Source organism: Monomorium pharaonis, chromosome 2 (genome assembly GCF_013373865.1).
Source record: "Monomorium pharaonis isolate MP-MQ-018 chromosome 2, ASM1337386v2, whole genome shotgun sequence".
NCBI classification, from domain to species: Eukaryota; Metazoa; Arthropoda; class Insecta; order Hymenoptera; family Formicidae; genus Monomorium; species Monomorium pharaonis.
This window is the reverse complement of record NC_050468.1, coordinates 9,651,058-9,669,442: the sequence shown is the minus strand read 5'-3', so window position 1 is coordinate 9,669,442 and position 18,385 is coordinate 9,651,058. Positions and strand designations below refer to the sequence as shown.

General features: G+C 29.6%; 2 protein-coding genes across 2 annotated transcripts; one reads left to right on the top strand and one right to left on the bottom strand.

The window, feature by feature from the left end:
* Positions 1-1,111: 1,111 nt before the first annotated feature.
* On the top strand, positions 1,112-10,800 carry LOC105833864 (probable G-protein coupled receptor Mth-like 10). The gene is made up of 6 exons (XM_036283032.1): positions 1,112-1,467; positions 1,654-1,844; positions 2,371-2,660; positions 5,082-5,257; positions 8,441-8,621; positions 10,354-10,800. Exons 1-6 carry the CDS (start codon positions 1,140-1,142, stop codon positions 10,670-10,672), a joined length of 1,485 nt encoding a protein of 494 aa, XP_036138925.1. The 5' UTR covers positions 1,112-1,139; the 3' UTR covers positions 10,673-10,800.
* A 1,273-nt stretch (positions 10,801-12,073) lies between these two features.
* On the bottom strand, positions 12,074-15,776 carry LOC105833867 (zinc carboxypeptidase). The gene is made up of 7 exons (XM_012675932.3): positions 15,700-15,776; positions 15,252-15,410; positions 14,430-14,942; positions 14,266-14,353; positions 13,715-13,926; positions 13,294-13,378; positions 12,074-12,327 (listed from the first exon to the last, which is right to left on the bottom strand). The coding sequence occupies exons 2-7, from the start codon at positions 15,393-15,395 to the stop codon at positions 12,122-12,124; spliced, it is 1,248 nt and encodes a 415-aa protein (XP_012531386.1). The 5' UTR covers positions 15,396-15,410; positions 15,700-15,776; the 3' UTR covers positions 12,074-12,121.
* Positions 15,777-18,385: the final 2,609 nt, after the last annotated feature.

Here is an 18,385-nt window from a genome sequence, read left to right as displayed (position 1 = left end):
TTACAGAGTTTCTCAAATTAGTTACAAATAAAATTTTTATTAAAGCATTTTTATTGGAAATTAATTAATTGCTTTTTCTCGTATATTTAAAATGAATCAAGATAAACTATTAACAATTTCCTAAGAATTCTGACACATATCTTTTAACTTATACATGCTTAACCAATAAAGAATAAGGAACATTTTTAAATAAAATTTTTTACAATTTTAGTTACAATGTTTTTTAGGATCGCTAATTAAAAATCTACTATTAGAATTCTAAAATTTATAATGGCGGATTTAATATAGCAGACAAAAATTATGATATATTTCAGTTTTAAGCTTTTATTCATAACCCGTTCTTTGATGTATGATTTGAATTTATACTTATTATTTCAAAATTTAAAATAAAAAAATAAAAAAAACAAAAAGTAAAATCAAATATTACGTCGCCGTCTTAACTTTTTAGTTGAAAAAAATATTTTGTTACAATACAAAATAATAGAAAACGCGTAAAAATATAATTTTTCAATTTACTATTTTTATCTGCCATATTAAATCCGTCATTTTTAAGTTCTAATTGTGCATTCCCAATCAGTAATCTTAAAATTCAAAAAGGACATAATTTTAAAAGTGATTAAAAAATATCCATATTTACCACTTTTTTCACTACATTGAATCCGCCGTTTTAAATTTTAAAAACTTAATAGCAAATTTATAATCAATGATCTTAAAAACCTTAGAGAACAAAGTTTTCAAGTAATTAATTAAAAAACATAAAAGTATAATATTTTTATCCATCATATAAGATCCGTTATTTTGTATTTAAAAAATCTTATAATAGATTCGTGATTAACGATTCCAAAAATTGGCCGTTGGCTAATATTCATTGGTAACTTTTAATAGTTTTATTTTGAAATAGTTTCAAATTAATGTGATAACGCCATGTAATTGTTTGTTACCGGTTAAAGATTTCTTGACAACTGTTACATATTTTATATTATAAATATGTCTTTTTTTAGAATAAAAAAATTTTTTTAATATATATATATTATGTTAAAAATCTTTTAGAAACTAGTTGTTTTATATATATAATATAAATATTTTAGATGCATTAGTATGAATTAAAACAACATTAAATAAATCAAACTTGATAAGTAATGCTTCCAGTGATCAATAATGATATTGTTGTCAATAAGGAACTTTCGGTCACCGAGGATAGCGCTTGCCTCGAGATGGCACAGGATTTTGAGTCTAATAAAACATTAGTAACGCGCGTCTGCAGAAATCCGGAATTTTGCAATACAAATGTCTGCTTCAGAAGATGTTGCACTGAATATGAGTTTGTTCATCAGTTATCCAATTTTACCAGAGAGGTAAAATGCAAACCTATTATATTTGATGAAGTTTATACTACCAGATTAATGGAGTTTCACAAGGTTCTTGCAAAAGCCAATCAAACTTCAACCGCTTTCGACACGATTAACGGTACTTCTAATAATTTAAATATTTGTATTATGTTTTAAGAAAAAGTTAACTTTCTATTTTTATTTTATATCTATTTTACATTTATTAAAATTTATTAATAATAAATAACAAATTCAACAAATTTGTGACAGTAATTCTACACATGAAGGAACTGAATTAATACGGAATTTTTCTTTGACTACTTAGACTACGGAATCTTGATCGGACTTCCATGTAAGAAAATGGGTCGTGTAATTGTAAAATGGTCATTAACTTCGGAAGGACCTATCTTAGCAGAAAAGTTTAAAATACAGAACAAATATTGCATGAACTTTTCCGAATCACAAATCAATGACAGTTTATTAGATTTATTTATATGTACAGACATCTTATTAAAAAATCCAATAAGGTATATATTATTTCAATTTTTTTCCTTATACGTAGAAAAAGTCGTTAAGTTGATTAAAATTTTTAATTTAAATTTTAATCAAGTTAACGACTTTTTCTACGTGTAAGGAATTTTTATACATTTTAAGTTAAAAAACATAAATATTTGAACTGATTAATTAGTCAAATTAAAAACTTTAATTAAAAACTCTTTTTATTGTAACTTAAAATTTATTTTTATTGTTCAATAACTGCGTGATAATCTCATACTTATATATTTTTCTAACCTTTATTCAGTTTTATTTTTAGTTTTTATTTGATTTTGAAAGAACCTTTGTCTTATCGTAAAATATTTTAATTATTCATTTAATACGATTTCTCTATTCGGTCATATCTATTAAAATATAAAAACTAAAAATGTAGCTGAATAAAAATAGATGCGGCATGAAAAAAATAATTTAACAATATCAAACTAACTAACTATAAAATTGATGAAAATGTGTTGGACGGGTTAATCTTATGAGTATCAGATAAATGTATGGCATCTTACGAAATATGGAAAATGAATTGCATTTCTCGGTCAACGCTGACAGGTGGCCTGCTCTGCACTTCATCAGCTGTGTCTGCCTGTTAATGACTTTACTAGTGTACGCATATTTGCCGAATCTTCAGAATCTTCACGGTAAAATACTCATGTGTTATATGATCTGCGATCTTTTGACTTTTACCTGCGTATACGTCTGCGAGTTGACTTTTGGTCTGGCAATTGAAGAAGATACAATAGCACGCAAAGCTTTAGGTTTGTACATGGGCGTTTTAATATTTGTGTACATACATTTTAAAAATTAAAGAAATTTTTTTTCAGCTTACTTTGCTACTTTTTTTCAATATTCAATGTATTCTTGGGTCAATGTTATAAGCTTCGACGTATGGTGGACTTTTACGTAAGTTATACACGATTACATGAATCATTGAGTCAAATGGGAGGACGTTAGGTGATTTAATAATTATTTTTTTCATGATAACTTTGATCAAATCAGTTTTTTTAAATAATTTTATAAAGTTTACTATCGCATATAATTGTGTATTTTACCTGATAACCAGGTAAGTGAGAATGAAACACGTTCAACCTGTTGAAGATAAGCTAAAACACTTTTTAAAGTAAGTTTTGAAACGCAGTTTGTTCATTGTGCAATTGGTTCTTACTTATACGGATTCAATCAATTATATTCAATAGTTTCACAAACAAGGCTGCGTTTTAAAACTGATTGAAAGAAATGTATTGCAACATCTTAACCTTTTCCGTGTAAACATACAACACTCGAGTTCATGGATGACATTAACTATGAATTACATAAGTGCCTTGATGTATGTGCTTAATGTGATATTCGTAATTTATAGTATTACTTTGTTATTATTATTATTATTTTTTACGACCATCGACATAGGGCATGGACTGCGCAACGTGAGTCGGTAGTGTATCTAACTATCGAAGAAAGGCAACGAACTCTCTGTCTTTTCCTATAGTTAAGAAAAAGAACAAATAGACTCGGCCACATGCTCTCACTATTTTTCTAAACCTAGTTTTGTATGAATAGAGATAGAAATAGCGCAGTCCATTACTCTAAGTCTATATGATTACGAGAATCACGAAGTATCAGCTGCAACATGTTAATTGGTCGCAAAACTGATAGATTGAATAAAACCGACTGCTATGGAAAAAACTAGAAAGAGCCTATGTTCAAAAATAGAACAGATAATATAAACTGCAGATTAAAAATAGACAGAAAATAGAATAATTTGATATTACTCATGTCAATAACTCGAATATGTACAAGTTGAACGTATTCTGTTGTGAATTAATCTATCATCTTGAATTATACTATGTTAATGCTATATTCAAATTTAGCAATCTCAAAATATAAGATATAGATCTTATAATCAGAATAAAATAAAATTCAAATAAAATGCATCACTGTTTAAAGATTAAATCCGACATATTAAATCTGTTGATAGATGTAAAATGTAGAAATGTTAAAGGCAGAACTGAAAAAAAACTGAAAAATATATAAGAAAATTATAGTTTATATTAAAAATATATATAGAAAACTATAATTAAAAAATTTTATTTTTATAATATTAAAAAATCTTTATCCTCAAAAAGTTAAGCAAAATCGCACATGTGAGCTCTTACAATACTTGCGTTATATTTGTCTTAAATAATTTTAAATAATAATTTGAAACAGCAACTTTAAAATCATCAAAATTTTTACGGTTGTCATTACGATTGCCAAATTGTTAAGTTAATGAGTAAAACTTAAACAAAGGGGGAAGAGATAATACTATCTAATTCTTCTCTATAACAAAATGCAAGTGTTTAGCTCTATTGTTTAACTTGATTGTCTCTCCCATGTATAATTTCACTTTTGTTGATGTACGGCAAAAATGTAGTTTTTGCAATGGAAAGATTTAAAGGTATCTTTTTTAATAATGTAAGATAATGTATAGAGTTCTAAATTATCATGGGCTACCACTCGTAAGAAAATAGAAGAGATCTATAGATTAAAAAAAATATCCCTACCTTTTTTTGTTGGAAAGAACGGAAAAATTTAAAGGAGACAAGCAAGATTTAAACTTTGTATTATTGGGTCCGCGGACTATAGTACTACCGCTACGTCATAACTCTAACTTTAATTTCTATTTTGGTTATAAATTTTTAACTGATTAGAATCTTACGGCTTTAAATTATCTTTTTGCTCGTAATATGATATACGCACAATAATTGTCAAATTATTAAGACAGCTAAACTCGGCCAATTGCAGTCCGCGGCAAAATAGAATCGCCTAGTGCGTGCGCGTTTGCCATTGCTAGACATGCGGGGAGTTGTAACATTGTCACTTGTTAACAACAAGCTTTATAAATTAATATTTAATTATAGTATATATTATAAAAAAATATTGGACATTTTTGTTTATTTCTGAAATCTTTCTATTTTCTTGCGAGCGGCGACATAAATATTTTAGGTTACCTAGTATATATTTTGATTTTCTATTTTTTATAGTATTTAAAGTATTAAGTTTTTATTAGTTTATTTACATCTTAAACATAATAAATTAAACGTAATAAATTAAATGATAAAATAAATTAAATTTTGATACATGCAATATATTCATATATTAGAGTTACATCATAACTTTTTAATTTGTGACCGTAATAAATAACACAATGATAATTTTTCTTCTTTGCAGAACTTTACGTGTCAATATTACTACAAAAACATTTACAAATCGGAAAAAGTTTATATTATACTCTTTATATGCTTGGAGCTTCAGTTTTCTAATATTAATCCCTGCTATTATTATTGAGAATATGAACAATTCACCAGATTACTTGTACTTGAATGTTGATATATATATGCCTACATGTGAGTCATTTAATTAAGTTATAAATTATTCTTTTATAGAGAATTATGATAGAAGATAAAGTAATACAAAATTGCCAGTGTTAGTTACAAAATTCTTAAAAAGATTACTGACTTCTCATAACTAAAGCTGACTTAGGGCTGATTTCATCAACTCCGGTTACCTTAACCGGCCGGTTATTCCATTGGAATTGACCAATCGTATTTATCGTAAGTATGCTAAACTGCTCGTCAAACTTGATCGAGGTCGATAATATAGAGTCATTTGTGCACGTCATTAACAAAATTTTGTATGTATTTCTTTTATAGATTTAGAAATCCTTTTCCAGAATTAAAGTTTATGTATTAATATCAGTTTATGAATTGAATTTCATATCAAGAATTTAAAAAAATTTTTCAGATTGCTCTTTTGATACATGAAATGTTTACCAATGTGTATCTTTTTTATTTAAACGTCTACGCTCTGAAAGCATAGTATTGTTCCTTAATGTTCACTCGTGTGCTGACTTGATTTATACATACAAGGTGCACAACTTTTATATTAAACACATTTTGTTACGAGTTCACTCCAGACGCCGACAATTAAAAATTTTTTTTTATTTTTCGTATAAAATCATTACGTCTGCACACTGTTATCGTCTATACTTTAATTGTGGAGAAGGATTTTTAATTCTGTAAATGTAATAAACAGTTGGATATTGGAACAAATTGTACAATAATTCTGTCGATAAAACGGACAACTTTAGGATTTCCTTAAGCAAAATTAACAAATGCGATTGGTCAATTCCAATGGAATAATCGACCGGTTAAGGTAATCGGAGTTGGTGAAAGTTTGTTTACACCGCTTCACTATTATAATTTATATATTGGAAATAAATGGAATTAAGAATTAGTATCAGGGAATCGCAGTCAAAAAATTTATTTGACATTTCAAATAAATTATATTAAAAAAAAAAAATTATATAATTTTCTTTCTATAATATATCATACTATAATTACGTGGTAATTAAAAACTTTTTATATTAATCCGTACTAGAAAAAATTCAAACACATTGTTCTTTGCCATATATATAATTAAATTAAATTAACAGTTTGTGTAATATAATTACTATTTATACATTGTCAAGTAATTGCATTTAGCAATAATTAGAAAAGTTCTCAATAAGTACCCAACTAATTAAACGTCTAAACAGAGTATAACAAATCTGTGATTGCTCACGATGCTACTTAGAGTGGGTTCCGTTTGCCTACGTTCCCGATTGCCTACTACTTCGTTTGCACACAAATTTTATAGAAATTCTCGATTGCCGACATTCCCGATTGCTCACGTCCCGATTGCCTACTGCTTCATTTACACACACAAAAATAGTGCAAAAGTACAATTGCACACGTTATATTATTACGTTCATACATATTGCACACGTGACGCTATTGCACACGTGTACATACATTGCACACGTTATATTATTACGCTCATACACATTGCACACATTATATTATTTCACATATGCACATTGCACACATAAGCTAAAGAAACAATATTAACATATTGCATACATAATATTAAAACGTTTATACACATTGCACACATTATATTATTACGCTCATACACATTGCACACATGACATTATTTCACACATGCACATTGCATACATGATATTAATACGTTCATACACATTGTACACATGACAATATTGCCCACATAAAATAAAGAAGCAGTATTAATACATTGCACATATGACATTATTGCACACACGCATATTGCACACATGATATCATTGCGTTCATACACTCTGTAAGCAAAAGAAAGGGAGTGAATCCCAGATGCGCACAGTGTAAAATGGATATCACCAATAAAATTCTATAAATTTATCCTAACATTAACTAAAACAGTGATCTGATTAAAACGACGTCCACGTTTGTACTGTACCACATGGGTTTGCGACTTTCCAGGGCACTCCTACCGATGGGGTGTGTGCGGGAGAAGGGACAAAGCCCCTCTTGCATCCATTGCACCCATGCGTGTGTGTGTGTGTGTGTGTGTGTGTGTGTAAGGCCACAGCAAAGAAGTGTTCACACTTTGCACTGTTACACATGGGTTTGCGATTTTCCATGCAAAGCGAGGTCTACTAACTATTACTTTTATTTTTAATCTACTTTTATTTTTATTTTTAATATGGTATATCTCAAAAACTAAAGCAGTTAAAAAATATAAAATATATATAATGTTTTGTTCAGCATAAAAAGTATTATCAAAAACCATCAAATTAAGGCGCCTAGGTTATTGGAATCGTGCCTACAGAGTATATGAGCACAATGATATATGTGCAATGTGTGTGTGTGTGTATGTGCAATAATGTCACGTGTGCAATGTGTTAATACTGTTTCTTCATTTTATGTGCGCAATAATGTTATGTGTGCAATGTGTATGAGTGTATTAATATCATGTGTTCAATGTGTATGAGCGTATTAATATCATGTGCGCAATGTGTATGAACGTATTAATATCATGTGTGCAATGTGCATGTGTGAAATAATATCATGTTTGCAATGTGTATGAGCGCAATAATGTCATGTGCGCAATGTGTATGAACGTATTAATATCATGTGTGCAATGTGCATGTGTGAAATAATATCATGTTTACAATGTGTATGAGCGCAATGTCTTGTGTGCAATCATACTTTTGTATTTTAATTATTTTCGTGTGTGCAAACGAAGCTGTAGGCAATCGGGATGTAGGCAATCAGGAATGTAGACAATTGGTCACCTCTGCAAAATTTGTATGCAAACGAAGCTGTAGGCAACTGGAATTGTAGGCAACGAAATTCACTCTAATGTAGCAACATCAAAATTACCTTACATTGTATAGTTTATTATACTGCTATTAAGCTATTCTGCTATTATAACACAAACACATTTTTATATAAATTTCTATGATTTAAAATAAAATCTTAAAGGCTATTTTTTAATATTAAATTACACTTTTTCATTCAGTTACATTTACGATACACATAAATATAATTTTTTGATTAATAAATGTATTAATAAAACAATATAATTAACAACTCAGGAAGAAAAACAAATTTCTTATATTTATTAGAAGTTAGAACTTTCTTTATATGTTATAAATTTTATAATGCTCTATTTAAATAATTTTTTCTAAGACTTTAATAAATATTTTACAGATGCATTTCCGTTGTACGGCATCTTAATTTTTAATGGACCGAAATTTATAATGTTAATATCCAACATAGTGTTTTTTATTCTTACAACAAAATATTATAATAAAGTGAAAGTGGAGATGAAACGAATAACTATGGATTCCATGAATCCTAGAATCAAACAATTTTATTTTGAGCGCAAAACGTAAGTAATTCTCGTTATTTGTGAATTGAAAATGATTCCTTTCTCACATGTCGATTAACACTCAAGAACCTGTCTTTGACGCACAGGTAATAAAAAATATTGTGTGCGGATCGGTTACTGTCTATTTGTCTATTTGGCTATTGTCTATTTGCCGTTGGCTCATGCATCCATTTTTCGCACTTACAAACAATAATTGATTTACCGCACTTGTTACACAATATACTTCCAACATAAAAATATCGGTTTTTTATCATTTTTAAAGAGAAGTGTAAATTTTATGAAAGTAACTTTGACAAAAATTTAGTTTTTGATAACACTTTTATTAAAGTGCCCTTTTGTGTAATTGTTCTCGCACAGCCTATTAAACAACACAAAAATTGCTCTTTATTTAAAAGTAAAATTAAAATTGTAAAAATGTATATGTATAAAATCATGCGTATTTAGAACAGGGTTCTAAGTAATGCATTACTTTTTGTAATGCATTACGGTTTCATTGAAAAATATTTTTTCAATAATCAATACGAAGATTCTCAATTATGTATTATTTTTGAAATAATTAATGCAATTTTTTTCATTATGCATTACTGTTGAAATAATGCAATTTTTTTTATTACGTATTACTTTTAAATAATCAATGCAATTTTTTCCATTTTGGATTACTGTTTTAATAATATAATTAATGAGTAAAGAAATAATTACTTATTAAAAAATTAATAAGTAATGCATTATTTTTTAATATGCATTTTTATTACCCTGGTTTAGAAGCGCGTTTATACATCATTGATTTTAGTTATTACAAAGTAGTCAATTAATTAAAAAAAATTAATCTAGTTTGATCTAGCTACATACAAATACATATAAATATGGACACAATTAATTTACAATAAGCATGATAAAAAGGTTAATAAATAATCTTTTCATATTATAGCAAATCCAAAAAGTAAAAAATGTAGCCGTTTATGTGTATCGAGATTGATAGCTGCTTTATCTATTTTTATCATTAATATTTTTATGTAGTATTTATTTTAAATAAAATTTTATAAATAAATAAAAAAAGTAAATTTAAATTGCATGTATAAAATTAATAAAGATAAAGGAATAAAAGGCAACAAACAAGCATTAGTTATACTGAGAAAAATTATTTTATTTTATCAACAAGACACATTTAACTGAATGCATTTTGGTGAAATTAAGCACTTGTTAATATAGGACTTAAAATTTTATAACTAAAATTTAACTTTGATAACTTTGATAAACTTTGATATAAGAATTTGTTTGATATTTTTCTGATTGGATCTATAAAATTTCTAATTATATTTACTAAACATAACCAAAATTCTAATTAACCTTAGTGCGCCTCAGTAATTTTGTTATTGTACGATGCAAGTCGACACAAGTCGGACACGAATTTTGTTTCGTGAGTCTTTCATCAAGCGCGAGCGTGACATGTTTGGCATCGACAGTTTTTCAAACATTTGTGTTTTAATATCTTTAGATTGGTCGAATCGTTCTCATGAAAAACGGAGACGATATCATAACATTAATTTAAAAGTTGAATGTTTCGTGTTGCAAGTATATGTTGTATAAGTGGATTACAATATGGCCTGCAAAAAATAGATGTTTATTCTGTATTAAAGCAATATAACTTTAAAAAATATATTACATACATACGCGTGCGCGCGCAGGTGAATAAGATTTAATATTACATCTTAATTATTATATATATTTGTGCTTACTTCTTGGCTTTTATTCTTTTATTTTTACTAAACTTTTACAAAAGCTTTAAATTCATACTATTTTTCGATAGATTTGTGAGCATCAAACTGTTCATTGTTATGGGAATATTCTGGAGCTGCGAAAACGTATTGTTCTACATAAAATTCGATTTAGTCAAAAAATCAAGTTCAGATAAAAGCTTTGCTTACTGGGTAATAGATATGTTGACCAATGTTTTCTACGTTGTCAATGCTTTTCAAGGTTTATATATTTTTATTATCTTTGTTATGAAAAAACGCGTGTACCAAGCGCTTCGTACTCGATTGGGATTATAAATATCAAGAAGAAATCACACTTTTAGAGTCAAGCTAGAAGAGCAGCATATTAATAACAACGTTTTGTTTAATTTAACATAAATAAGATGAGATTATTTAGTTTAAATTTAGTCTATATTATAAATATAAAATATATTTTTGTTTTATCATAATCCTCTATTACGTTTAATATATGATTATTTTAAATATCTTTGTAAACTAAAATAAATAAGAACATTACAGTTTAAATATTTTATTATTAGAGTGTATTTAATAATTAATGCAATTTAATAAATTATAGACGAGAGAAGGTAGTATTACTGTCATGTATTTATGTTTTATACAAAAACTACAAGGGAAAGGCATCGAATTTGGAATACCACTTTGTTCTTAAACAATATTTCTAAAATAATAGTAAAAAAACAATGTTAAAAACAAGAATACAAATTAAAAAGTATATTCTATCAATTGATATAGTAATTTTTATAATACTCTTTCTTATTTTTTTAATAATTAATGTTTCCGTGACACATATCAAAAAGAGCACTTGACGAAATGAACGCTTAATTTGAAATCCGTATATAACCAAAATATTAATATTACATTTTATTAATTCATACATCTTACCTGAATAATGTAGTTACTACAGACAAATGTTATTCCGTTAGGCTTACCTATATGAGACATAATCGTGCAAATATAAATGTCGCTTTTGACAAATTCATTTTTAGCACATTTTATATATATAGAAAAGGATATGAATGTATGCATGAAATATACGTTTTTATTTCTTTAATTAACTAAACAGATGATATGTTTATCGGTATTCATATAATGCAATTTTAGTTTCCAAGAATTAAGGAAGTTCCAATTTAGAAAATTGTTCCAAATTCGATGTCTTTCCTCTATTAATAATCAATAATTTAAATTGAAAACTTAACGACTATGTTCAAAGTATTTCTGAATAAATTCTAGGCTCAAAGTTATGATACATTTAATATACAAAATATTATTTGTAAAACAATATTTTGTGTATTAAATGTATCATATGCTTTAAAAGATTTTCTTTTACAATTTTATAAATAATACTTCCATTTTTATTTAATAAATAGATTATTAGTAAGTAATTATTATAAAATGATATTTATTTTTTGGCCAGATGTTTTAGCCAAATCTGTTAATTATATAGTATTGCATTTGTTCTTTTTAATTGGATTGCAGACATAAGTCAAAACCAGTTAAGTTAGAATAAATAATTTATCTAAGTAAAACAAATAAAAAGAACAAACAACAAATTTAGAATATATCAAACAATTAAAAAGCAAAATATAGAAATTTATTGTTATTAACTGATTACAAAATAATATGGCATATTAATTTAATGTTAGTAATAAAAATGTGTTAAATAAAAGAATATCCATAAATATTCTATTATTTAATTATTGACATTTGTAATAAATTTAGATACTTTTAAATTATATCTTTAGGATATCCACGTTCTTTTGCTTCTTTAAACATAGCTACGAGAGAGTCCAAGGTTTCTTCTCCAGTTGGAATAATCTGTTCAGGAGGTAACAAGAATCCATAATGACCTTGATCACGTAACTCATAAACATAAATGATTGATTTATTATAAACGCCTTTGATATAATCCAAAGTATTTCCACTGGCTACATCTAAAAATAATTTTACCAAATAAGTTTAAAAAATAATATTATTATAAGCAATTATTTTACTATATCAGTGTAATAATATCAGATTAGTATTATATGTCTACAATAATAAAAAAGGCAGATAGCAAGATATCATAATTTTAAGGTCATTATTTTAAATAAAATAAGTAAGCATTATTTTAAATAATTGATATTTTATCTATTTAAGATGTAATAATAATCAGTTTTTGACCAATTAATGATATTTTTCTTTTCTACGACATCTTTACAACAGCATATGTATTATTAATTACACAGGCCCACAAAAAAGTTGTACTGAAATCGAAACCAAGCTATTTTTATGTATTTTGACCTTCTAAATATAAATCTGTAAAAAATGAGGGTTGTTGATGCATATATGAATTGCTGATTATTCTACACATCCCAAAGCAGTTATAATTGATTATTCATAAAATAATTCATATGATTAGCAACCACCATTTTTGACTTGAGATTTGTGATTAGCAGGTCAAAATACATAAGAATAGCGTGGCCTCGACCCCAACACACTTTTTTGTGCGTCTGTGTTATCAAAAAGTTGATGATGTCGGATAACGCTAATTTACTGTTGTATTTTTATTACTTATTTTACTTAATTATTTTAATAAATAAAAATTAATTTGTTTGTAAAGAAATTCTAATTTTAATGTTATAACAACATAAACAACATTAAAATAAAAAGTTTATAATTAAAAAATAGTTTAATTATATTGTGTACAAATCAATATTGTGTATAATAAGAACTAATGCCGTTTATGCCGTTAATAAACGATATTTTGCTACTTAATAAGAAGATAAATTCTTAACTGTAATAAATTTAACATAATTTAATGTAATTAAAAATTGCTAAAGAATATTAGACATTAAATAAATAAAAAAAAAGACAACGAGAAAGAGAGAAATAAAATAAATCAAAATTTTTCTACTTACAAACTGTGTCAGCAATATCTCCAAGTTTGTATTCAGTTCCATATCTCTTTTTGAGAGCTGTAATCGATTTTGAACCAATGGCATACTGTAATTGTAAAAATTATATAAATTTGTTATAAAATATTTAATCTTACTGACAAAATAATAATAAACTTGATGTCTCTAAATGTAAAGAATCGAATTAATTATGCTAATAAGTACTTATATAAAGAGGATAAAAGTTTTCTTATCAATATTAAATTAATAACTTTCGTATAGATTCATCATTGTGCAATAAGTTGCATAATTTCAATATCTGATATAATAAATATTACTGTTACAAAAAGAGCAATAATTATTTTATTTATTTAACATTATTTTTTTAATTTGTTATCATAATTTTATAAAAAGGAATTATGTTTTTATGATTAAAATTACTTACCAAATCATCATAATTGTCAATATGACCTTTTGTATAACCATAAGGGAACATCAAAAGCTGTGAATAACTGTGAAAAGAGATGTATGCGTAAAATTTGTCAGAAATGGATCTGATATATTCAGACATGGTTCTTGTTTCTATATCAGAGAATGGTGCATTTCCAGGGTAAGTTTCAGAACATGGAAAATTGTTGCTCCAACTGAAACCTTCATCTATAATATAAAATATAAAATATTATTACAATAATGTTTTACATAATTTGCATAAAATAATTGAAATTTACAAAGTTTTATCAATTTAAGTCTGTTTATTAAATAATGTTTAAAAATTAAAAACAAACTCAAACACGTTTATGAATACATTATTCAGAATTAAAATTAAATGGCTTTTAAACATACAAAATTATTTACTAAACATCAAATTACTATAAAATAATGTTTTACACAATTTTTAAAATAATATGAATTTGTAATATTATTATTTATAATATGTGATAAAAACTGTTTTTATTATCAACTATAATTTTTTGTAAAAAAAGGAAAAATGTTTACTTTTCCATTTGTAGCCCCAATTTCTGTTGGGATCGCTGCCTCTGCAGAGTAGACCGTGAAGTTCACGCGTTTTCCTCCACATTCGGTTCTGGAAATAACAGAAAAAATTGTATACATAATTTATAAATTAATAGGTATAACATTATATAAAATAAGATATTTACAGTTGTATGTGTAAACACATATCCGTCGGGATTAAATACAGGGAAAATGTACCAATCGTGGCTCTCTGCTAAAGCTCTGACATCCGGATCTTTACTGGTAAGCAATTGGTGAAGAATATACATAACAGTTGCCGGTCCAATCCACTCTCTGGCGTGAATACCACCTTCGATGAAGATTCCGGGATTGTTGGCTTTGAAAGAAACCTTGACACCTTTGATTTGACGTTTCTCAAATGTGCTGCCACCCACAACGACCTTCACTTTGTCGGGATATTGCTCAGCCAGGTCATCCAAGTTCTTATAGATTTCCCAGAGAGTGCGATAGGCTTCATCAAATGATGTCGACTGATTTGCGGTCGTCGTTTTATCAACTAGTGTTTGAACATTATCGATATGAACTTGATGGGGTGCTTTAATCCGATTCATTATTTGATAAAATACGGACAGCTTGTGCGGAGCTACCATAAGATCCACTTGCGCGTTTACGATGGTAGGTTCTTTCCAGAAGGAAAACTGTGAATAATTTTGTATGTTTAAAAGCCATTTAATTTTAATTCTGAATAGATTATTCATAAACATGTTTAAGTTTATTTTCAATTTTTGAACATTGTTTAATAAACAGACTTAAACTTGTAAAACTTTATAAATTCCAATTATTTTATACCAATTATGTAAAAGTGATTTTAATATAAGCAGTTTGATAAATATTAATTAAAAAAATAGACTTTAGACAGAATATATTATTTTTTGTTTTAGTTTTATTTTTATAAATAAACTACTTCAAAATTACCACTTGTTACTTATACTTTAATTATTATTTACCTCATCAGGAATCGTGGGTAATTGACGCAGTAATTCAACGTGTTCATTTGTAGTTGGAGTAATCCTGAAGACCTTGTAGTTGTGAAAAGTAGCCTTCTCGGCGGTTATCAAGCCGATAATTGTATATAATATTATTATCCACATGATGATTCTGTTTCCCTTTAATTTTAATACGTGGTGTCATATGTAGTCAACTTTAATCGATGATTATTAGGATAATTATAGCAAATTTTTCTTATCACACACATGTCAATCTCGTATGTCTTATAAAATTTCTTAACAATAAACAATTAGATTTACTAAGTAAATAAGTCTAAGTAAGTAAAAAGATAAGTAAATTGTTAGATAATTAAATAATTGTTAAATTAATTAATTATTAATTTTTTAATTTCTGTGATTTTTAATCTTTTAATCTTTAAATATTCTAATTAAAAAAAAAACTACTTACCTTTCCGTAAAACAAGAGCACTTACTCTTGCCGATTCTATGACGTTCATTGTATTTAAATATGAAAGTACACACGGCACTAAAATTGCACTATCGCAATAATTTGTCATTCTGTTATCAAAGTGTCAAAGCATATTTTTATATTAAGTTGTCATATTTAACTGTTCCTATTATTACATATATAACTATGCGTTATATAATGTAAAGTATGTATTTTATAATTAAATTAAATTTTTAATCTGTGTAAAAAAATTTTGTCCAACAATTGTTTTCTTAATTTTAAAATTGTTAAAATTTTAAAATATTTAAAAATTAATTTAAATAATTGAATAATACATTTACATAAGCAACAGTAATACTAGGACTATTAGTAATAGTATTATTATTATTAAAATATTAAAAGTAGCAGACTTTTGTTACAAAAAACAAATGTTTAATTAATATTTATAAAAATCATGCTTATTTCTATAATTATATAAAATGTTACTTTTTAGAAAATTGTTTCACAGCATATACAATTTTTATAGTTAAGAAAAGAGAAAAAAACATATTTTTCTTTACTTTACATATACTGATAGCTTATCAGTAAACTAACATTAGAGAATTATGAACATATAATTTTCTTATCTTGAAAACCTATAATTATACTTGTGAAAAATAACGCAAGTGAGCTTTTTCAGGCAAGAGATCTTGAGATCTCAGAATTGAGTATACGAATTTTAATCGGATTGGTTGCAATTAAAAGCTTGCATCAATATTATATATTTCTATTCCTATCTAAAAAAGGAGATGTTAAATCAAATCGAATTTATTGTTGCCGCTTTTCCGAGATGCTGATTGGCTGTCTCGCTATCTCGTTATTAAGTGCGTTGTGACTTTCTTCACTTCGTGTCATTTCCAGCTGTCAAACTACTTCGTGTCATTTTCAGCTGTCAAACTGTCACTTTTGATAGTTAATTGAAATAATTACAAAAAATCAGGGAAAAAAAAGAGCCAAATAAAAAATATACGAGAGAAAGAGAGAGAAAGAGAGAGAGAGAGAGAGAGAGAGAGAGAGAGAGAGAGAGAGAGAGAGAGAGAGAGTGAATGGGGGGGGAGAAGTAAGAATCCTATCTAAAAAAAGGCATGTAAAGTCGATTGCTCGCATTTCTCGAAGATCATTGTTGTCGCTTTTCCGCGATACCAATTGGTTCTCTCGCTGCGCTTACTTCGTGTTGCAAGAGTAGCTGTCATTGCAATTGAATTTTGACAGCTGTCAAATTTGTATAAATATTATCTATACATTTATTGTTGTAATTTATTTTTAAAAGGTAAAAAATAAAAAGTTAAGTAGCGCGCGCGAAGCACGCGTCTGTGGTGTCTAGTGGTATATAAACTTGAAATATTTTTTATATTCTTTGATAATAATGGTATAAATAGGAGTGAGCGAGGAGTGAGCGAGTGAGCGAGAAGTGAGCGAGTGAGCGAGGGTGCGAGTGAGCGAGGAGTGAGCCGGGAGTGAACCGGGAGTGAGCCGGGAGTGAGCCGGGAGTGAGCCGGGAGTGAACCGGGAGTAAGCCGGGAGTGAGCCGGGAGTGAGCCGGGAGTGAGTCGGGAGTGAGCGAGGAGTGAGCGAGAAGTGAGCCGGGAGTGAGCGAGGGGTGAGCGAGGAGTGAGCCGGGAGTGAGCCGGGAGTGAGCGAGGAGTGAGCCGGGAGTGAACCGGGAGTAAGCCGGGAGTGAGCCGGGAGTGAGCCGGGAGTGAGCCGGGAGTGAGCCGGGAGTGAGCCGGGAGTGAGCCGGGAGTGAACCGGGAGTGAGCCGGGAGTGAGTCGGGAGTGAGCCGGGAGTGAGCCGGGAGTGAGCCGGGAGTGAGCCGGGAGTGAGCCGGGAGTGAACCGGGAGTGAGCCGGGAGTGAGTCGGGAGTGAGCGAGGAGTGAGCGAGGAGTGAGCCGGGAGTGAACCGGGAGTAAGCCGGGAGTGAGCCGGGAGTGAGCGAGGAGTGAGCCGGGAGTGAGCCGGGAGTGAGCCGGGAGTGAGTCGAGAGTGAACCGGGAGTAAGCCGGGAGTGAGCCGGGAGTGAGCCGGGAGTGAACCGGGAGTGAGCCGGGAGTGAGCGAGGAGTGAGCCGGGAGTAAGCCGGGAGTGAGCGAGGAGTGAGCGAGGAGTGAGCGAGTGAGCGAGGGTGCGAGTGAGCGAGTGTGCGAGTGAGCGAGGAGTGAGCCGGGAGTAAGCCGGGAGTGAGCCGGAAGTGAGCGAGGAGTGAGCCGGGAGTGAGCCGGGAGTGAGCCGGGAGTGAGTCGAGAGTGAGTGAGGAGTGAGCCGGGAGTGAACCGGGAGTAAGCCGGGAGTGAGCCGGGAGTGAGCCGGGAATGAGCCGGGAGTGAGCCGGGAGTGAGCCGGGAGTGAACCGGGAGTAAGCCGGGAGTGAGCCGGGAGTGAGCCGGGAGTGAACCGGGAGTGAGCCGGGAGTGAGCCGGGAGTGAGCGAGGAGTGAACCGGGAGTAAGCCGGGAGTGAGCGAGGAGTGAGCGAGGAGTGAGCGAGTGAGCGAGGGTGCAAGTGAGCGAGGAGTGAGCCGGGAGTGAGCCGGGAGTGAGCCGGGAGTGAGCCGGGAATGAGCGAGGAGTGAGCCGGGAGTGAGCGAGGAGTGAGCGAGGAGTGAGCGAGGAGTGAGCGAGGAGTGAGCGAGTGAGCGAGGGTGCGAGT